General features: G+C 40.0%; 1 protein-coding gene across 6 annotated transcripts in view; it reads left to right on the top strand.

The window, feature by feature from the left end:
- PCCA (propionyl-CoA carboxylase subunit alpha) overlaps positions 1–23076 on the top strand; it is a 335273-nt gene that overhangs the window by 245337 nt on the left and 66860 nt on the right. For 5 of the 6 annotated variants that reach the window (XR_008319164.1, XR_008319165.1, XM_053307832.1 and 2 more), the window contains one exon: positions 12257–12310. The exons of the other annotated variant lie outside the window; for it this stretch is intronic. Coding sequence is in view for 3 of the 5 variants with exons in the window: in XM_053307832.1 (XP_053163807.1) it covers positions 12257–12310 (54 nt within the window). In the remaining 2 variants the exon portion in view is untranslated. The remainder of the gene's footprint in view (positions 1–12256; positions 12311–23076) is intronic. 6 annotated transcript variants of the gene reach the window in all.

The raw sequence follows: 23076 nt of genomic DNA, 5'->3' as shown, positions 1-23076 counted from the left end.
GATTCCCACACTGATCAGCAGTCCCCTCTTTGTGTGGGTTCTCTGTGCCAGCATATGGATATCATCCAGACAGCAGAGCAAATCACTACAGGAAACTGGAGGTCCATTTCCCCATCCACCTTCCCACTCTGCTCAACCACGTTACATGCTCTGGAGCTTCCATAACGTGACCGAGGGTGAGGCAGTAGTCATTAAGGATGTAGGATATATACACAGACCATCCATTCCCCAGGCTGCCTGAATATGTACCTTTCAATCCACTAGAGGTGGAGGAAGAAACAGCACATGGCTGCATTGCCCAGGCACTCTCTTGGCTGTGCGTGGACAATGCAGCCACGTTGAAAAAGAATATACCCAGTATGTTCAGTGATTTTTTTTTTAGTTAGACAAAATGTTGGGCTAAAACAAAAGATTTTGGCCATGATCCAACCCAAACTTCAGCATTTATTTAACTCTTCTGTTGAAATCAATGGATAAATAACTTTGACTGGATAGTTCTCACTGTTTTGAACTAAATCATCTGTAATGTAACTGTTATAGTTGGCAGCAGCTCCAGTCCTTCAATCACCTTTTAAAGCCCAACGAATCGTCCTCCAGGTGGGATTCCTTAGGGAGGGGCTTTAGAATGGAGCAGAGAGTGGCAGTTAAACTGTCTTACTGTAAGCTCAGAGAGGGCTTAGAGAAGCCAGGAGATAGGGATGGACAGAGCTAGAGAGAGGATCCCTAGAGAGATCAGGTCTGTTCTGGGACTGGTGGGGTTCCTGGGAGGGATCTGTGCTTATAGGTGAGAGGCAATCCCAACTGTGGCTATCTCAGTCATCTACAGGCAGGTTATCTTTCTGTCACTGTACACAGTCTGCCAGTGTGTGAAGTCTGTGTGTCACAATCTTACATCCCACATTATTTACACTTTAGCCAAGCCTTGTTGTTGTTATTATTGAAGAAACCATTATGAGTGTGAAGCCCTGCTTTGCCAGAGAGAAACCTTTAAGCCAGGGGCCTATCTAGGGCAGGGCGGGCAGGGCAAATGCCCCGGGCGCCACTTGAAGGGGGGGGCACCATTTTTTAAAATTAATTTTTTTTAAATGGCCACCAAAAACAAAATGCCCACCGTGCATGCTCAAATGGCCTCTGTGAGGCCCTAGGCCATGCCAGGCCTAGCAGAGGCCATTTGAGCATGTGCGGTGGCCATTTTTTTCTTCAGTGGCCATTTTTTAAAAAAAGAATTTTAAAAAATGGCCACCACACATGCTCAAATGGTCCCTGAAAGGCCCTAGAGGCCAGTGGGGGGAGGGGGAACCTTTGCAGACCCCCACATGGCCTTTAGGAAGCCCCCCAAAGGGGCTACAGGTTAAAAAAAATTTTATATATATATATATATATATATATATATATATATATATATATATATATATATATATAATATAAGTCACTGTACACATTCAGCTTGGCACTATGTACAGAGAATCAGGGCTTGTGAATACTGAGCTGAAGCTTATGAGCTAGGATTGTATTCATTTGCTCTTACTTGCTTCTTGTTATAAGTGAGTTAAATGTGATGTCTTAATAATATGGCTATTAATGGTGAGGTTGTCTTCGAATCAGTGTGAAATCCTTAATATTAAGGCCCACTGGGAGTTTCTTGCTCTCTTTCTCTCATTTTAACTGTTTTTCTGAAATACTAGAATATATTCCAAGCAGTGACACAGTTTACTCTGCATATCCTTTAATTATTTTCAGAGTATCTGGGAAAAGTCAAATTCTCCATTTGTTTTTAAAACTTATGTAGTAGTGATGCTACAATGCCTAGTAGAAAATTAGACAGGCACTTCTGTTTAGTTTTCCATGTACACCTCCACATAGTATTTGGGTATTTCATGAGCCCCAGCATACTGAAATTTGTAGTTTTCCAGCATTTTCTTGGTCTGGCTACATCCACTGCTAAATAGTTTTTGAAATATTAAAAGATTAACAAGCTTGACTTGTATTTTTGAGCTGATATTATGGTAAAGTTATCTGAAAGATGGGTGTCAGATGTTTGGACAGGTGGCGCAATTTCAGTGCTTGCCCTACACGCTATTTTCCCTAGATACGCCTCTGCTTTAAGCAGCTTGTACATAAATAAACTTGATTTTGCTTTCTTTAAATGTTCATCCTGTGTCCAGTGCATTATACTTGATTCTCATGCAGCCCTCAGCTGCTCTACTAGAGGTTGTCAGGCTAAAAACCCAAGCATGAAGAGCTTGTTGGTGGCAGCAAAGATTAGATAAAGGGAAGTTGAAAGAAATTTATATTTCTCGGTAATATTTGTCCACATAAGTATAAAGTTGTTACCCTCTCCAGTTTTGGGTACCGACTCCCTTTACTAGCAGTATCCAAGGCAGAAAGTAAGGTGCTACTAATCTGTAGTAATACTGCAATAATACTGCAACAGTAATTATTAGTTACTCATTCTCACTCTCATCTAACTCTGCAGAAATATTTTTCCATTGTTCTCTATTACTTTGTGTCATTAAGTTAATGCTCTTTGTCAAATCAGTTAATTACCAGCTGATTATTGCTATCTAGTTTCCAACTATCTATATAAAAGGCTCTGGGTGTATGTGGCAAGCCCTGCCCTCACTCTGCCCTCGCAGCAGCCATGACTAATGAATGCCAAGGAGCGCCTATCTCCTCAAGCCCACTCCAGGAGGAGCAGCGGCATCGGGGCAGTAGCCTAGGTCGGTTTCAACCTCCGGTCTCCGTTGAGTTTCCCACCAAGTCTCCTTGTGAGGATGGGCGAGCCAGGGTAGGAGAGCACACCAAGGGCAGGTAGAGTGCTCCAGGAAGTACAGCAGCATCACAACAGCAGCCTAGGTTAGCTCCAACTGCCAGCCTCCATTGTGTCTCCCTCCCAAGTCTCCTTATAAGGAGGATGGCTGAGCCAGGGCAGGAGAGCACTCCAAGTGCTGTCCATGCAGTCTGGACAGGAAGCCTCAGCTTCGGCTGTCTTCACCAAGTAACTGCATTCTCCCTGCTCCTTAAAGGTAATCCCCTGCTGCCACCGCCAAACTGGTCCAAACGCTGGACCTCCAAACTGGTTCGGCGGTCCTGTTCGTGCACATCCCTACCCCAGCAAAGCATCCCTTTAGTGGCTGTTGCTGGTGTCTATAATTGTAGCAGTATTTCAGTAGCAGTATATCTCCCTCCCTGCCGGAAAGAATTCTGTTGTGTTCCAGTAGCCAGTTGTCAGGGGACTGCAGACCTGCAAGAAGCACAGTCTGGCCTCCTTCATAAGCCACAGGACTAAGGACTGCTAGCTTATTGTTACGAGACTTGCGTTTTGGACGGTATATAGATGTGTCAAATAAATGAATAAATAAAATGCATATGTATTTGCGACCGGGAGATTGATTCAATGGCCCATATTCTATTAAAGTGTCCACTTTACCAGGCTGTAAGACAGTAATTAATTAATCCCTTTTTAAGTAATCTGAAGGGGAAAACCGATGATTTCCTCATAAAGTATTTATTAGTCGATGAAGATTCAGTAATTTCCAGAATAGTTGATAAGTACTGTTATGTGGTTTTTAGAATAAGAGCTTCAAAGTTATGAGTGAATTTTAAAATTGCCATTTTGGGGCATATGTTTATACTATGTTTTAATTTTAAGGATTTTATGTTATGTCATTCACTATTGTATATCCCTTTTTGGTCTGTAAATAGATAAATGTGCACCTGTGTGTTTATTAAATTATTTTATTATTTTTACAGTCTATTATAAGCCATCTTGAGGACTTTTTGATAGAAAAGCAGGGTATAAATCTAATAAAGTATATAAATTAATAAGAAGTATATGTCTGTTTTTTGTTAAATAGATACATAGACAAAAACATTGCTGTGAAATTTCTGCAGATCAGTTATATGTATGCATAGATATGTGTAGGTCTGGAAAAAAACTTGGAATAATTAAGAAAAAGTCAGGTTTTTCCATTTTTCTCCAAGTCCCCCCCCCCTGAAAAATGGAGGGATTATGAAATATCTTCTTTTGGAATTATGAATAAAATATTTTTTAAAGGTTTTCATATAAGAAAAAGTGTTCTGATCTTTATTCTTCCAAGCTTCTTGCTTGCTTCTGATGTCTCCATCTTCTACAGTATAGTTCGACTATTTTATCATTGTTCTGTGTGTTGAAGGCTGTAAGGATTTGGTTATATGTTAGGAACTGCTCATTTTTAATTTATTTTGATTTAAGGAATTTTTTATTTAAAACTTCAAACAACATTGACATAGAAAGTAAAAAGGGAAATAGTGGTTAAATTACTGAGAATAATTTTATTATGACCAGTAAAATCAAAATCACAGACAATTGCTATGTGAATAATCCTTGTTTCTAATCAGTATCAGTATTTTTATTATTATGTTAATTTTGTTAAAAACATATAACTGATTGCTATCTTGTGCAGTTTAAAGTATAAAATTCACAGTAAAAAATGTGAGATCAATACGTTGTTTGTATATGTAGTGGAAAAGGCAGTTGTTAACCATCTTGCTTTTTCCAAAATGCCAATTATATATGCAATTAGATTTGCAGATTTGTGAAATAGCTTCTTTCTATATGCTTTAAAAAGTAAACACATTTAATAGCTGGTATTTATTGACAACTGTAATTCAAAGCATTAATTATGATTAAATTTTGTATTGCAGTGCTCAAAAGCCTGACCCTTTTTTGGTGTTAATAGCATATGCTTTCTCTGAGTGTCTTGTTTTTAATAAACCTAGAAGGAAAAATCCATATTCCTCCTAAATGGCTTTTGGATTTGATTCTCCCCACCCCCACACCCGGTCCAAATTACACATGATGGTGTCAGCTCAATAAATTTATATACACCCAATTACAAAGAAGGAGGAGGTGGGGCGTTCTACTTTTAACAGCAAAAGGGGTGCACAGTGAGGAGTGTAAGATCTTTTTCCTCCTAGGATGCATCTCTTCCCAAGTGTTTTCCCCACTGCTAAAGTCATTTCAGATATCTGTAGCAGGCTGCGGAGAAAACCATATGGGAAAGTGGAATAGCGGGGAAGTAAGCTGCGGCCAGGGGTGGCTCCTATACTCCTCACTCAGCTACCTCTATTGCTTTTAAAATTGAAAACCACTGTCCCTCAGCTGCCATCCCAACTAATGATGTGTCTGCTGAATGGCATTTTGCATATGCAATAGGGGGAGGGCAATTTTCATCAACCTTCCCTCCATTCTGCACCCTATGTACCTCCCAAAATACTGCCCTGAGGGCTATGGGACTCTCAGAGACATATTTTCATGAGGCATAGAGGGCTGCAGAGCTAAAAGGGGATCAGCAAAAATGTGAGTGGGGCAATTTCAGATTTAAACACAAGGAATTGCTGCTGTCATGTTTAGTTTGACCTCAAGTCTTAATGAAGGTGTACTAACACTGAAAACTCAATTTTAATGCTCATGCAGTTTACTGAATACTAGGGAGAACTTTTATGTATACCTGAGTAGAAGAATCAAAATTTGCCCTGCTGTTATACTGAAAGACAACAACTTTAGTAAAACTGTTCCCTGTTTTTCGACTGTGAACTGATTTTGTCCACAGTTCTGGAGTTTCAATTCAGGAGTTTCATACTGAAAGGATCTGGCTTAGTTTGCACTATGGACCTTGCATTTCATTATACTTGTAAGCTGCCTTTACACATGACTAGTTTTATTGATGTTAATGAACCTACTTGCCTCAGTAAGAATTGCATGCATGAGTAAAGATTTTGCAAGAGATATTGGGCTATGTTCTGCACAGTCCCCCACTTATAGTGACAACTTTCTGGGGCTGCCACATAATGGGCTTGTAGTGGATTAAAGCCTTTGTCTCAGAGCAAGCTCACATGAGGGAAAGAAATGCTGAATCATCCCTACTGAGCTGCTTGGCTAGGTTTCTCCTAAAACTATCCTTTATTATCGGTAGGTTCAAAATGTTGTTGCCACCACCACCACCTGTTTTGTTGACAGAGCTTGAACCTCCCTGGGCTTGGGGTGGAATTCTAGGGAAAACTCGCTTTATTTTGCTATTGGATAAGTACAAAAACCTTCCATGCGTAAGCTTACACAGGATGAGAAAAACTTTTAGCTGCTGAGCATCTGAGGATGTGTTTGCACCAGATGAAAAGTCCCCCTTTGCGGCCCCCCCCCCCCATTTCCTGAGTTAAAACCAACTCGGAGAGGCTTCTAAAAAGAAAAAAGTTTTAAAAGTTTTATTCAACTACTGCAGACTTTTTCCGTTTGAGGCTTTCTAGCTTTAAATACAGTCTTGGGCATATTTAAATGTTTGTATAGTCTTTTGCAATGCAAAAGGTTGGATGGGCATAGGCTAGTGTTTCTTATTTCAATTACGTTGCAGGTAACTATAATAAAACAGTATCAGGAATATGCAGAACACACACACCAAAGCAATAGAAATTCTAATGCAAAGTCTGACTAAACAAATATTTCCTTAGACTAAACTTCCCTTTCCCTTGAACTCACCAAACTCCGGAAGAATATTCAAGCCTCCTGCAATCCTTTCTCTTAAAGATCTACAGAGTTATTCCATGAGAGAAACCTCCATGCTGGCTTCAACCATGAGGGAGCAAACTCCATTGCCCCTCACTAAGCCTTTTCGGGTGTGCCTCTCTCCAACTGCTCTCTAGGTCCCACCCACCCAGTGAATTCATCGGCTGACCTGGAGTTCACCGGCGTGTCATTCAAGACAAGGCTTCACTCCCCACGAACTCTTTAGAGGGAGGGGTGACTGATCACTACAGGGCTGCTGTGAAATGCCTTCAAAGCAATTTCGAGCAGGGCAGTACTCGTTTCAATAGGTTTCAGCATAAAGGAGCACAGTGCGGTTGCCTGGGAGTGCTTTAAGGGCATTCCGCAGCAACTGCATCACTACAGCATGAGCGCTTTGAAGCTGCGTAGTAGCCCAGCTGATCACTACTTTACAGAATGTAGCTCATTGAATATATTTCTGTTTCAAAATATATGGGGCAAATTTGATAAACTTATATTTTTAACGTAGGTACCGGAGTCATAATTGGTGTCTATGCTTTTGCTTTTAGTTCAATATAATCCGGTCTTCTTCTTGCATAAGGGGAGGGGGCATGATTTTCACTTAGTTCCCCCTTCCTTCTCCAGGCCCCTGAATCCCTGCAAATCTGCTGAAAGACCCTCTGGAGCAGATTTTTTGACGGTTCATAAGGCTGGACAGAGGGGGTATTGGTGAAAAATAGTGCTCTTGCATAAGCAGAAGGAGAGGCTTGGATACGACAGTTGAGATTGTCAGTCTCTTTGACACACAAAAGCAAACCTGTGCATTTCCACACACAAAGCCTATTCACACAAGCAGCCTAAACCAGCCTGGGGCAGCCTGGGAGTGATTCTGATCCCAGCACTGCCTTCCTGCCCAGCCCTACTTTTAACCCCAGCCATTTGCCGGCATTAGATGAACTTGAGGCTCATTTAACATCGACAGGTGATTGTAAGAATGATGGCTGCCAAGTTAAAAGTCTTCCCCCCAGCCCACCACCATTTCTGGCTGTGAGCCAGGGGAAAGGAGCAGCCATGCTCATGGTGCAGCTCACCTGAGGGTGCAGGAGGGGTGAAGTCCTTCCACTCCTGGCTTCAGCCTTTATCACACCACCGCTTGTGTGTGCACGTGGCATAGCAAAGGCACAGGTGGCTGTCACTCATCTGCCAGGGAAGGCAGGCAAGCTCCACCATTCCCTGAAACCCTCTGGAGTGATGACCAGGGATTTTGTGCATGACCTCACAGTGTATCTGTCCATTCTACCCCTTTGTCTGCTTGTCCAGGGGCAGAGCCACCATTGGGTGAACGGGTTCAAAGAACCCGGGCTGCCACCCCTCGGGCCACACCTCATGGCCCCAGACACAAATCCTGCGGCTGATGTGGGGGTGGTAGTGATTTTGCTTCTAAATGGGGCTGCACATTTGGGATTAAGATTGGCCCACGCTGTGTTGGCAGCACAGGCCGGAGCGATTCTCCCTGCCTTTTAACAGCAGGGAGAGCCACTCCTGGCCACGCTGCCAATGCAGGGCAGGCCAATTTCGCTCCCAAATGGGGCTATGCGGCCCTGTTTGGGAGTTAGATTGGCCTGTGTGGTGTTGGCAGCGTGGCTGGAGCAGCTCTCCCTGTCTTTGAAAGGCTCTCCCTTCTCTGGCCCATGCTCCCATCTGGCCCGTTTGGGAGCTAAACTATGCCCCCACGTCTCCTGTCAGATGCAGGGACGTGGCTAAAAGCTCCCTGCATCTGATGTCAGACATAGGGGTGGGGCTAGGGGGGCTGCTGCCACGGCTGAACCCAGACCACTGCTGTCTTCCATCCACCCCTGTGCCTGTCTGTCTGTCTCTCTTACTCAGAGGGAGACAGACATATGCTCAGACATCCTGACTAATAATGTGTGCATGTAGGGAGGCTTTGTAGAGACATGCCCGGAGCCCTGATGTGACTCCCCAAGTCCTCCTGTCCACACTCTGTTGTGCCAAAGGTCGAACACTTCTGAGCACTGCTCATGCTCTGGAAGTGCTCTGCAACATCAGAAAGACCTCATTGATTCCCAGCAGCATGTTTCTGATCTTGCAGAGCATCTCCAGAGTGCAAGTGGTGTTCAGAAGTGTTAGCCCTGTGGCATATCGGACTGGGAGTTGTGCAAGGGCTCCTCTCACATCCTTCAGAACCTCCTTACATACACACTTTGTTAGGATGTCAGCCACTGTCGAGATTAAAAAGGCTTGTTCTTGAATAGCATACTAAATGACAGGACTCTAATGAAAATGAGAGGCATTCCATTTTTTAAAAAAGTTACTCTCCCCCTGCCTCATTTTACCAATTTTGACAGCTTTTCACATAGCCTGTACCTGTTTGTTTTGGCATACGATTGATTCATTGTAGGCAGCTGGTACTTTGTTCTTCTTTTTAGTTTCCAAAACTTGATTGTGTTTCGCCCAGTCTGTGGGGAAAAGTGTATATTCCTGTTTCCGTTATAAAAGTAAACGTCAGGATTTTTGTATGAAATTTTATTTTCCATTCCATTAATCATTTTTGTTGAAATATGTCAAGCCTTGGCACATCGTCTTTGTTTTCATATGGTTGTACAGAGTGAAGTGCCACTAAATGACCTGTTCACTGAAAAAAGAGATGTCTCAAAGAAGTCATTGCTTCATTTATACATAGCTGCAGATGAGGGATAGTAGGGGGACTTCCTGCCAGTAAATATTCTTTTTTGTGTAGCATTTTCTCTATTTCAGACATCTTAAAAATGTTTTAGATGAAGTTATTACTGTGTGTCTTTGTACATGTACACAAAAAACCCCACATTTGTATGTGCACACGTGGACAAATTTGTTAGTACTTTTACAGCTAATTGAAAAAGTGTTTTATGCCTCCTGAAAAGCAATTAAATGAAAAACAATCGCCCCATGTATATCTGCATGCCTTTGATATGTCATCGAGTAAAGCAAAGCAAGTGTGAAAAGAGATAAAGTATTGTGTATTCTATAAAGATATTCTAAAGTGGCCTGGACACATTTGTTGGTACCCCTAGAAAAGATCATAAATAATTGGATTAGAGTGATTTTTCAAAGTAGCTGTTTTCTTTAGTTAGTATCACACATGTCTCCAATTGTGCAATCAGTCATTCAGCCTATTGAAAAGGAGAAAAGTAGTCACTCTGCTGTTTGGTATCATCGTGTGTCCCACAATGAACATGAACCAGAGAAACCAAAGGAGAGAGTTGTCTGAGGAGATCAGAAAGAAAATTATAGACAAGCATGCTAAAGGCAAAAACTATAATACCATCTCCAAGCAGTTAGATGTTCCTGTGACAACAGTTGCAAATATTATGAAGAAGTTCATGGTCCGTGGGACTGTAGCCAACCTCCCTGGACGTGACCACAAGAGGAAAATCAACCCCAGAATGGGCAGAAGGATAGTGAGAATGGTAGACAAAAAGCCAAGGACAACTTCCAAAGAGATACAAGCTGAACTCCAAGGTCAAGGTCCATCAGTGTCTGATCGCACCATCAGTCGCTTTTTGAGTGACAGTGGGCTCAATGGAAGAAGACCCAGGAGGACTCCAGTGCTGAAAGGAAAACATACAAAAAGCCAGACTGGAATTTGCTAAAATTCATATTGACAAGACACAATGCTTCTGGAAGAATATCCTTTGGATAGATGAAACAAAACTGGAGCTTTTTGGCAAGTCATATTAGCTCTATGTCCACAGACGAAAAAATGAAGCTTTCAAAGAAAAGAACACCATACCTACTGTGAAACATAGAGGAGGCTCGGTTATGTTTTGGGGCTGCTTTGCTGAGTCTGTCACAGGGTGCCTTGGGTCTGTGCAGGGATCAATGAAATCTCAAGACTATCAAGACATTCTGGAGTGAAACGTACTGCCCAGTGTCAGAAAGCTCTTTCTCAGTCGCAGGTCATGGATCCTCCAACAGGATAATGACCCAAAACACACAGCTAAAAGCACCCAAGAATGGCTAAGCACAAAACAGTGGACTTTTCTGAAGTGGCCTTTTATGAGCCCTGAATTGATTTGAATCCTATTGAACATCTATGGAAAGAACTGAAACATGCAGTCTGGAGAAGGCACCCTTCAAACCTGACACAGCTGGAGCAGTTTGCTCAGGAAGAGTGGGCCAAACTACCTGTTGACAGGTGCAGAAGTCTCATTGAGAGCTATAGGAATTGCTTGTTTGCAGTGATTGCCTCTAAAGGTTGTGCAACAAAATATTAGGTTAAGGGTCCCATCATTTTTGTCCATGCCATTTTCATTTGTGTTATTATTTGAAATATTCTCTAAAGCAAAGTCTGATTTTTGTTAAATGCGGAATAAACAATGATGGGTACCAATTACTTTTGTCAGTTTCAAGTTATTTCAGAGACAATTGTGGGTTATTTTTTTGTGGAGGGGTACCAACACATTTGTCCATGTGTGTAGGTCTGTGCAGTTGCAACTATGGTGTTTTTATGCTTAAATGCTTGATTGAGGTTAAATACATAGAGTAACTTGATTTGTAGCTCTTACCTCAGACAGTGACATCCTGCATGTTCACAGCCAAAAAAAGCATAACTGCAGCAAATGCACTCCTGCTTCCACAGTGCAGGTGCTCAAGCATGAGGTGGATCGATTTCTGCTAATCTCCCTTATCTGGAGGTTCTTTATGCAACCTGCTAATATGTCCCTGAAGATTGTGCGACCCTCAGGGACACGCTAGTGATTTTACAGAGCACTTCCAAAGGATTGTGAGAGTGGCAGAAATTGCTCCCTCTGCTCTTGAGCGTCTGCTCTGCAGACACGGGAGTGTATCCACACTGCACACATGCTTCTTTTGGCTACTTTCAATATTTTTAAAAGGCATTATTTTGCTAATATTGTATATTATTTTAACACTGCTAGTTTGATTGTGTTTTGTCACTCAGGAGTCATACATTTTGTACAATATGTTGAACTTGGTATCAGGAAACTCAAGTTCAAATCCTCACTTACTGTAGTTGTGAAGTTGATTGGTGAGCTCGGACAAGTCATTATTTTTTGGCATAACCTACCTTGCAATATTGTTGTGAGGCTAAATCACTACATTCTTTGGAGAAGAGTGCGAGAACGTAACTAGCAACAGAAACGTAGAAGCTCCCAGAGAATATTAACTCTTCATAACTTTCCTTGTTCAGTTTACTGTTAATATATTCCAAGTCTTCACAGTCTTTAGTAAGAATGTTGTTCTTATTTTGTGGGGAAAGTGTGTCTTCAAAATAGACGAGCTGCAGAGTCCTTGTCAATGGGAAGTGACAAGGCCAAGTAGGACATAGCTATAATTGATTATGGATTTTTGACAGCATTTAGAGTGTGTGAGATTTCTGCCACCTGTGACCAATGATTGCTCAAAGGATATTTGGACCCACTTTAGTGTGTCTTCTTGGAAATTAGTTCCTGATCCATTATGCTGCTGAAACCTGAGACATTGTGTGAACCATGTTATTTTTCTGTTGTAATGTATAAACAGACCAGTCTCAACTGTTTGGATGTTAATGGATTAACTTTGTTTGACTTGAACAAGATTGTTCTCATTGTCTAAAATGTCAGACAGTTTAGACAACACCCCCACCCCCCCTATAATATCTTTGAAGGAATTCTTGAGGGGAAAGCTCCATTGTGCTTATAGAATATAATCTAATTACTGTTACACCTGTTTTTTCAGTGCCTTTCACGAGATGCAAGTGGAAATATTAGCATCCAGTTCCTTGGCACAGTAGTGAGTACTAAAGCTACTTAATATTATTCCTTAAATATTTGACTTTTTAATTGAGCATATAATTAATGCTTGTGTTAAAATTATTACTTCTTGATTAACAGGAGTTAAAAAGTACTTTCTCCATCTGTCCTTGTTAAGAGCCATTGACAGACATGCTCTAAGTTAATATTTGTTGCACAGCAAAGACCTATGAAGGATGGCAAGGGAGGACACAGTATAAAAATAATATGGGTGTGTGTGTGTGAGAGAGAGAGAGAGAGAGAGAGCTCTCACACAAGAAATACTGCTCCGAGTTTGACTTCTAGAGCCACTATTGACAGCGGATTGACATAATTATTGTATTATGTACAATAATGTACATTATTTATTTATTTATTTATTTACACAGTCAGATGGGTGTTATTGACTGGTTTGTTTTATCCAGACATCGAGTCCTTCCTATTATTATTATTATTATTATTATTATTATTATTATTATTATACAATAATGTACATTGTCTTTAGATAATGTCTATCTAGGGCTTGTGCTTATATGAATGTGTTTATATGGATAACACATCTGCACACATACATTATCTATGTACACAGATATGCACATTCTATATAGAAAAACAGTTGGACAAAAGGGGCTTTGAAGTTCAGTTCTTAGTGGCTCCTATTGAGTTTTGTGACAACGGGGCCTACAGTCTTTGACACAATTGAAAGAGGAGCAAAACTTGACTCATTTGGATGGAATCATTATAGGCAGGGTGGTTTAGCCCCCCTACATCAGTGATGGCTTTGAATGCATACTTTCATTCTTTCTTATATATGCAAGTCTGCAAGATGACAGTAGGTGTTTGGAAAGATGGAAGAGACAGCCAATGCTCATTTCAGTTGCAGTAAACTTTATTAGCAGAAGCTGAAGGATAGACTAGTGATATGAGCATTTTTATTCAAATTTTAAAGTACATTAAGAAAAATTAAAGCTTCATGAAAACTATAGCAGTGAGAGTGGCAGTTCTTGTTCTTCTAATGGTTGACATGTGAGATTTAGGAGAAATGCTGCTTTTCAGTTTCTTGACTTGATTAAATTGTATCCTTATCATAAAAGAATTCAAATAAATGCTAAAGATGTATCTTCATGTAAGATATTTGTGTCTATGTACAAGTGCAATTGACTGTGGGTGATGTCTTCATTGACACTGGTTTTCAGAATCAACTGTCTTGGGAGATATCATTCTGCTTGTTACGGGGGCATCCATTTTAGATGAAACCGTTTGGTTGGTGGTTTTGTGTGCGTGCTTTTTTCCTGAAGTTAGACAGCTAACACAGCCTGGTAAGGGGTTGAACATCTGCTGAACTGAGAAAGCTGACAAATACGTGAAGAAACTAGATATTACCACTCTATTAGAGCCATTGCTGTCATGTGCTAGAGAAGAAACTGCTTTCCAGTGGACAGATTCTACAACTTGTTTTTAACGTTTCAGTTACAAGAATGTAATATGTTTTTGTGAGCAATCTCTTTTATATTTTCTGTTAATTCAGCAAGACAGATAAGCTCCTACTGGAAATATAGTGTACCGTATCTAATTGAAACTGGCTACAAGCTGAGCTCCCTTTCATCAACATTGTTCACTGGTTTTTAGTAATTTCTTTTAGCAGGTAGTTTTAGTGACTGCTTGGTTTTGTTGTTGCTGTTAATGTAACAATATAGCACCATTGCTGTATATGGCACTTTGCAAGTAACATAAAAGGTGCATCCCTGACCCAAAAAGTGTATAAACTTATACTACTACAAATATTAATATACTGCTCTTCAACCAAAGTTTGTTTACTTAGAAAAATACATACATACATACATAAGATACAACAGCTTAAATTTTTTTTTCTTTGGTTCAGTTTTTTTTAATACCTGAATTTCCACTTCCTTAAAAAAAAAAAACAACACCAACCCCGCCCCCTCCTCATTTTGTAACTCATTGGGGAAACCAGTTTCAGATAGACAGTGGTGGGGACAATGATGAAGGAGAAAAAGAAGGGTAACATATCTTGTATGAGCCAGTGCAGCTACATATACTTAAGATTTGTTCCAGTAGGTTAATATGGATTAATTCACAAACATTGTATGCAAAGCTGAATGCAGGCACTCTACTGCAATTTTGATGCATGTGGAGATTGTGAAGCACTTATGCAACTTATACAACTTGTGCTGTATCCTGACTTTCAGAATGAGAAGATGACTGGTAGTAAATGTGACTAAGTCCTTCTTAGTTCTCACACTCATTGTGTGTTTGTACAATTCATACCTAGTGACCACCATTTTGTTGCTTTTGTGAAAAAGTAATTTTACCAGTGGGGGGTGGTGATGAGGGGAATATTTAATCCTTTCTTCACCTGGTAGTTTTCACCTGTAGTGCCTCTCAGAGGGATCCAAACGTGGTGTGTGTGTGTGTGTGTGTGTGTGTGTGTGTGTGTGTGTGTGTGTAGAAGTTCCACACACTTCTGCAACCCTGCATGAAGGCAAAATGGCTTGGTGGGTTTCAGGAGATAGTAATGGGCAGGGAAAGCATTAAGCGCCCCCCCCCCCGCCATTTCTCTGCTTTCTATTTGCAGCTGCGTTTCCCTAGATGTAGCTGTTGAAGTTTTGTTCCACTCGTACGTACTGTTTAGTTAGGTCAGAACCAATATTTATTGGTTGGGAGGATGTTAACAACCTTTGTATTATTTGAATGATCTTGAATTCTGTTGTGCTTAACTTTTCTAGTAGTTGGAAGAGAAATGTGTAGCCCTCATTTTACAAAGTTTTCTTTGAAGAAGCTTTGACATTTCCTCAAGAGTTGTTCACATTTATATGGCTCTGAAACTTAAACAGGGTCTTAATGAAACAAAATCAAGATGAAGTGAATAAACCTAATTTAAATTGCACAAAGTACTTTATAAATTAAGTTTTTTATTGATAATAAATATTCATTTCTCATTACTCTTTTAAGCTCCAGTGATAATATCAGTAAAATAAACATGTTTTTACAAAGCTTTAGCATTAAGAATGCTATTAATATGACCCTTGGCACACCATCACAATTAGATTTCAAAGTGAGCATTTAAGATGTAACAGCGATTAATGACAACCATCGAAAACAATTTTGAACTCCATCAGTTTAACTCAGGAGGGTAAACTTAATATGATAATTTATCTAGTTGAATTGTATCAGCTTAGCAGGAAAATATGCAAATGTATGACCCTTACCTAGCATCTAAATGGCTGCTGTGCTGATAAATTTATCAGTTCCATTAATGAACTTTGGGGAACTTTGGAATTTTCAGCATTTGTTCCCTCGGAGACTGAAAACCAAACCTGATCTCATACTGGGACCATTCTGGTCTACATATTTCCATAATTTGCTGCTGCTACTAATATGACAGCAAGACGCAAATAACTGTTTCTAATAATATCAGATGGAGTTGTGGAGGACAGCATTTTAATGTAGTAAAAGACCTCCCTGTGGGGTTGTTATTGCCACTATAGAACAGCAGTTACACAGTTGCAACAATAGTCTCTTAATTGATTCGTTTAATTAGCAAGAGATGAAGCTTGCGCTGCATCTTGTCATCTGAGATCATGGGGGATGATACACAAAGGCTCTTTTTTGCCACACATTTCCATACAGTTATTAAGTGTAGTGAATGAAAAGTTCCTAACCCTGTGGAGAAGGTGCTTTCAGGTGGATGCAAGAACATTCAAAGTTCCCTCTATGTTCACCCTGACTAAATTATAGATAAGACTGTTGCACAGAAATAGTTAGAATCAACTGATGAATAGAATACCAATTCTGTATGGCATTCCTAACTTAAATATGCAAATCTAAGATTTACAGGGCTTGTGGATTATTTTGAAGCATCAGTGCATTTAACAGTTCTCTTGATCTGGTCTTGGACAAATAAGGTCAGATTAATAAAACTGGCCATCTGCCTTGTGGGTCTGTTCTAGTTACCCTGCTCTCCAAACTCCCCTCCCCTCCGCTTTTCTCCTCTGGTTATGAAATGAGTTTGACCACATAGTCCAGTAGGCAGCATGTGTCTAGTTAGAGATTGCTTTTGTGGCTGTGTTTCCCAAGGGGTTGCTTATGAATATAGTAATGTATATCTGCCACTGGAAAGGGAAGTACATTTTAGTATGTAGGAAATATATGTGGCTTAATATAATTATTCCTTTTCCTTAGCCTAGAAAAATCCTGCTTTTAGGATGGACTAACATTGCTGTATGCCCACAATCCTCAAATTATACCTGGTTCTATTTTTGAATGTTGCTTTCTGTTGCTATGGCATTGGAAATGCCATCTTCTTTCAGGGGACAGTCTATTTCGAAACCTTGTTTTTATCAAATGTTTTTACCACATATATAATGTTTTGATTCTAGAAATGTAGCCACTTCAAAGATACAAGCTCAATGGCAAAAGTATCTTGACTTGAATGGTCATGATGATGGTCCAGAAGGTAGGTATGTGCACAAACTGGTTCGGTACCTCCTTTGGGAAGAGCCTAACTAGCTCAGGTGCCAGCAGCTGAACTGGTTTGGCAGGGTAGGGAGTGGTTCCCTTTAAAAGCAGGTAAGCATGCACGGTGGCCATGTACGTGCTGATGCGGCACACAGGCTGCAGGGAACAGTGCTGCAGCCGTGCATTGCCTTTGCTAGAGTGAGCACTGTACCCGTAAAAGCGGTGGGCTGGCAGCAGAGCAGGTACGGACCTACTTACCTACTTTTAAAGGGAACTGCTCCCTGCACTGCCTGCGCCTGCACGAGCTGATCGTGCACATCCCTACCAAAAGGTGATTTCTCTTGGGTGATTTCTTGGCTGGTGAAATTAATAAAGAAGGGTCTATATTCTGAAAGTAATAGGGAAATGAGAAATGTCCTGGTTTTATTGTTGTCTCTTAAACCAGCTTTTGTGATACTTTTGACTGCCTCATATTTTTATCCATTTACTTATGTTTGAATATGATACCCTTAGAGTATTTCCTGCCATTTCACAGGCAAGAATTGGGACTGTGACTGCACAATTGATAGTGTGTAAAGCCTTAGAAAGTATGATGAAAAGCCATGGCACTTGTTTTTAATATGTGTTCTTAATTCATCAGGTTCTTTCCCTTTCAAATCGATTAATATTTCTTGGTTAGCAGGAGGTGTTGTTGACCTGTTATATACCCAGGTTCACTTTTTCTATGACATCTGTACACTCATACAACATAATGTCTGAATAGGGTTTAAGTCAAATGCTGATCAGGATTGTCTTTTCAATACTATGCTAAGGAAATTGAATAGCTAATGCTCTGTGCATTTACTCACACTTGGTCTGCTGCTTCCTTTGGGTATGGGAATGCGTGCAACATAAATGCTCTCTCTACCTTAAACCTCCCATTCCTATCTTACCTTCCCTGGTATTCATTTTAAGAAATATTTTACGTAGGGTGCTTTTATGTATGGCTTTTCTCTTAAGACATGTCGTATCTTCTTTGAACAAGAGCATCTTGTGTTGCACTCTTGTTGAGCAGACAAATTCAATGAAGTTGTTTCATATTAATAATAAAAAAATGTTTTTAAAAGAATAGTCAGCCTTATGTTTACATTTTGATTACTTGTGGCTGAATCCATATAGACATCTTAGCTGCCTTTTTTATTGCTGGCATGATTTTAAACAGGAGCTACATGAACAACAGTTGTTTCTTTCCGTTTATGGACATCTTTCAGTCAGAAAAAAAGCAATATGCCCTGAAGCAAAGGCTGGCTTTGGAGACTCTATTACAGAGTCAGAAGGAGGGATAAAAATGTTTAAATAAATAAATAAATAAATAAATAAATAAATAAATAAATAAATAAATAGAACTAAACCATCTCTTCAGCTTGTTCAAGTTTATCCTTGCCAAGCCATTTCATTTATTTTATTTTTGACATTATGCTGTGCTATCCAGTGTTTTTCAGAGGAAGTAAAAAGCAAAGCTCTTGTGGTCGGTTTTGATTAGCATAGCAAATATCATACATGTGTGGCCCATCTTCTAAATGTCAGTTCAAAACTCAGCAAACATTAGCATAACAAATGGTAATATGAGTAACCGGTTCATAGAGGGTCTTTTCCTGTGTCTCTTGCTATTGCTTGATTATTTTGAAAAAAGGCCAAGGAAGGGTAATGGGAATGTAAGAAAAAAGAAATTAATAGTTACAGTGGACAGTTAAAAAATGCTTTTATACCCAAGTGATTGATTGCATAAGGATATGATTCAGGACCAAGATTCTAAAAAAGATGCTTAGCTGCACCTAAGAGGAGTCTCTAAACAACTTGTGCCAGTTCCCTTTCTGACACCCAGAAGATGACAAAAACATAATGGAATTTTAAAAATCTTTGTTGACATTTTATTTTCTCCTATAGGGATCTAGATGCTTTTCAATCACCTACAAATTTAGAGATGATAAAAGATAGTAAAATACAAGATGTTTGGTGTAAATATTTCTTTGTGGCTAAAAGTCATTATGAGAGTAGAATGTAGAACACACCGAGAATGTAGGACAATACGAGGTAGCATTTTTATAGGAACTTGGACTGATTTGTCAAGGCAGTCTTGAATTTTAGAAGAAGCTGGAGTTTGGTAATTTTATCTTTTTATTTAATATATTTTTCTCTTATCTGAGGAAAGATGGGGAAATGTGCATACTATGAATGAAGAGCTGTGACAGGCTGATACTTCTTAACCTGTCAAAATCCAGCTGGAAGGGGGTGATGGAAGCTGTAGAGAAGGTTAAGCACAGATTAGCATCAGAGATGAGTAGATTCCTGTTGTACATGTATTCTGTTGGCTTTTCCTAAAGAAATAAGGTACTATAGAGCCAAGGAATTGATTAAATAGTATCCATATACAAAATGGCTAGCAGGTTTTCCTGAGTACTAATTGGAATTGCATCCTTCTTAAGAGGGGAACTCAAGTGGTGGGTGGAATTATCTTTCATCTATAATACGTATGGGCAACAAGTCATCTTCCATCTGGATGATAGAAAAAAATACAGAAAGGAGATAAAAAGATGCCTGTCAAGCTCCCAGCCCTTGGAACATGCATAGCCCACTGGCCACGCGCTGCAGCCAAAGAGATGCACGATAAACTCTCCAAGTTTGTAGTTCACTGGTGTGTGGCTTGACAGTCGTATGCAGCCTCAGGACTGTCTGTTTGACAAACCTGTGTTATTACAAATGTTCACTAACAGGGAACAATAATTTTAAATTCTATAGTAGCATATAAATGCAGGAGCAGAGTGTTCTGTGAGACATTCTCTATCAGGGGTGCATATCGGCCCCTAAACATTTGAAGAGTTCCGCCCTTGTTTTACTGAGCTCCCTCATCAAACCTAATAACTTGCATCCCTCCCCCCCCATGCGCAAAAAAAAAGAAGATAAAGAGTGGATTTCTCATCATTTGGAACTGCTTTTTACATAAGAGTTAATATCCCAGATGACTCTGTCACCTTTAGAGAGCTTTTTAAGCCAGATTCACTACTTGTTCCGTTTGTGAAACTAAGAGCAGGAATCATGGAGCCCGGGTTTCCATGGCAAAATGGTTCAGCAGCAGTTAGAAAAATGCCATATGTATCTTTTTTAAAAAAAAGATTGTTATTGTTTATGTTTAGTAGATGTTCAGCCTGACTGTATGAGCAATTATTTTATGGTAGAATCCTAATATAAGGCTATAACGTCAAATTGAACCAGACCCAGTCTTGGCATTTGCTCCTACCAGTGCATAAAATTGCTATGCAAGAACATTTATGCAGCACAAGAAGGGGTTACATTTCATTTGCTCCCCTGTTATTGTACTGTATGTGTCTTTGGGGCCTGTGGAAGTCCTGTACCACCTCAAAACGATATTGGTTTTACTGGAGAGGAGTGTGGAGTGATGCATCTTTGCCTTTTCTGCTTAGTCAGAATGTTGCAGTAAATTCAGTGGCAAAATCCATACCTGGTGGTTAATAGAGAGAGCCAGTTTGTTTTGAGATGAACATCACTAATCTGTTATGTGAATTCTCTATAGCAAGTGCTCAATAATATCAAAACACCATGTATTTCATAAATCTTGTGTAAAATATGAGAATTTAAATGAACTAAGTGGCTCATGTTAATAACTTAAGATTTCCACAAAAATATTACCAAATGATTAAATTTTGGTGACAAGATTGTTGAGGATATAAAGAAGCCTACAATTCACATGTTCATTTGGAGTAAATGCCTCTTATCCTCTTATGTATCCTTAAGGAACATTTATAACAAAAATCAGTTTTATTAGATCTTGTCTAACTATTCCCTTTGTTTTGCCAGTTCTATGGACAATAGTCCAAGTGCCCTGAATATGCTTCTAGCTACTTTCATCACTAAGGTACTGCTGGGAAACGATGCATGGATTCTTTCTGACTTGCTGCAGTTATCTGTTAATTGAGTCTTTGAGGATTAGAGGGCTAGGTATACTTGAAAGCAGCAGGTGCAGTGAAGGTCGGGTGCTGCATCACACCTAGCATAGCAGCTCCTTTGTTGACAGCTGGCACAGCATTCATGATCAGCAGGATCACAAGGTTGTAATTGGTAGCTTCTCTGTTCAATAGTGGTGGTGGTGATAGTTGCTTTGAGAAGGGAGGGAGTATATTCAGAGGCCTGAGTAAGCACATTCCTTTCCATGCATGTCAATAATCTGACTTGAGATAGTAAATTCTGGAACAGACCTTGCGTAACTTGAGGCCCACTAAGCTGAACACTGACCACCAGTCATGTACTATGGCCTTCCAGCAGCTCAATAACTTCCCTGGTTTCATATTCTCAGGCAGGCAGCAAAACTAGGAGTCCCTGGAAGGCAGCCACACAAAGTTTGTGAAGGATAAAAGGCATGGTTCAGTTTGGTAGGTCAGAAGTTGCATGGCCTGCAGGATCATTTGTAAAAGAACTACACAAGCTTCTAACAGGGTGGAGTGGTTTCATACAATTCAAATCAATAGATTTTACACTGGATCAGTGAGTAGCAGCTTATCTTGGAGAACCTCACAGCCTTTCAGCTGGACAAAAACAGTAGGGGAAAATTAGAACAGCTTGTGTATTGGTTGCCTTGCTTTGGTGTGCAATCAGGAAAACAGAGAAAAGATGTACAATCAGCTTCTTCGGCCAGTTTTCTCATGTTACACAAATTAGTGATGTAGTTTTCAGTGCCTTTTCGTCAGCTAAGATCTAGGAGGGCAGAATATATATTCTGTAAGAGAGACACCTTCTTACTCAAAACACAGTATGATTTAAATGCACAATTTGAATCACGTATGAACCATGTATAAATGTTGGATTGATATGCTTTACAAACTGTTCTTATTGGATTCCAAATTATTAACAGATCAGGAACTAAATGCACATGAATTTGTGTGCACAAACTTTGTTCACAGTCATGAAGAATGAAACCTAAGCGAGTTAAGTCAGCAGTGGTGTGAGAATGTTCGCATGTGGTATGTAAAAAGACTGCATTTCAAGAACGTGTTGGTTAGGAATGGTCCCTTTCCCCTCCTCCCCCCTCCTCTCTTTTCTTAAATAGTGCTTTATAGGCTCCCTAGCAGCTCAGGACTGACACAGATGGTAAACGTTTTTACTACAGAACACCAACGGTGAGCACCATATCACGGAGTTAGTGCTCTCAGCACTGTGCTTGCTCAGCTGTGCATAATCACTCTTGTTCCCTTCTCTCGGGTTTCTAGCCAGCTCAGGGAAACTTAGCTGAGTGATTCAATCCAACCCTACTGACATCACAAAGCTGTTGTTTAGTTCCCATGGATGCTGGAGCCAGAACTACTGTTGCTAGAGTTACAGAGAATATAGATTATTTTTACAGCCATTTTGCAGCTCTTGGAAAATGCTTCTGTCCCCTGCCCTGCAACCCACTCAAAGTCAAAGGCCATCATGAACCATCATGCCCACAAGGCAGCAGAGATTAACCTGTATCTATATATGGAATGCCTGCTACATAGGAGTACAACAAAAGCATTACCATGTCTGGCCATTCTCTACTTTCCCAGCACAATGGATCATGTACTCCTTTATCAGTGTCTGGACCAAAGATTGCCTTTCATTTGAGACAGGGTGCAACTGCATTCCTTGGTGCTGTAGTTAACTGCCCTTGTTGATTACTGTGCCCGTAACTTTCCCGGATCTTATGAGATTCAAAATTTTGGAACAAGTACTTAAGGCGTTGAATATTATAATTCTAGTGTACTACTTGTAGTGGATTTTAGTTAGCTTCTTGATGCTTCTTTGTATATCAGCTATTGTAGTTGAAGATGCTGTGTGTTTGCCACAGAGTGTGGCAACATTTCCTTGCTCTTCACATTAGTCACAGTTGATGGTAAACCTGTGCAAATTCTGATTTAAGGTGTATTTTTCTTTCTTTTTTTTTGTCAACTTGAATAAGTCTGTTCTCTTAAATGTTTTGATGCAAGTAAGAAGTCTATAAGCTGAGAAGATTTCTAGTTTATTGCATATCTCTGACAACTGCAGTTATGCCAACCTCATTCTGAGAGATCAACATGTTCATGTGAATGTAAGTTACAATCATGAATCACAGTTTCCCTTTAATATTGTCTGTAAAATGAATCTATTTTTTTTGGCACAATTAGTTTTGCCATCTGCCTGGTGATAGCTATGTTGATCTGCCATTTTCTGTTTTGATTCAGTTATACTTCCAGCTTTATCTAAATCTCCTATTGTTGATACAGGGCAAACATATTC

Source organism: Hemicordylus capensis, chromosome 3 (assembly GCF_027244095.1).
Source record: "Hemicordylus capensis ecotype Gifberg chromosome 3, rHemCap1.1.pri, whole genome shotgun sequence".
Lineage (NCBI taxonomy): Eukaryota > Metazoa > Chordata > Lepidosauria > Squamata > Cordylidae > Hemicordylus > Hemicordylus capensis.
The sequence above is the reverse complement of the archived record's forward strand: the minus strand, read 5'-3'. Positions and strand labels throughout refer to the sequence as shown.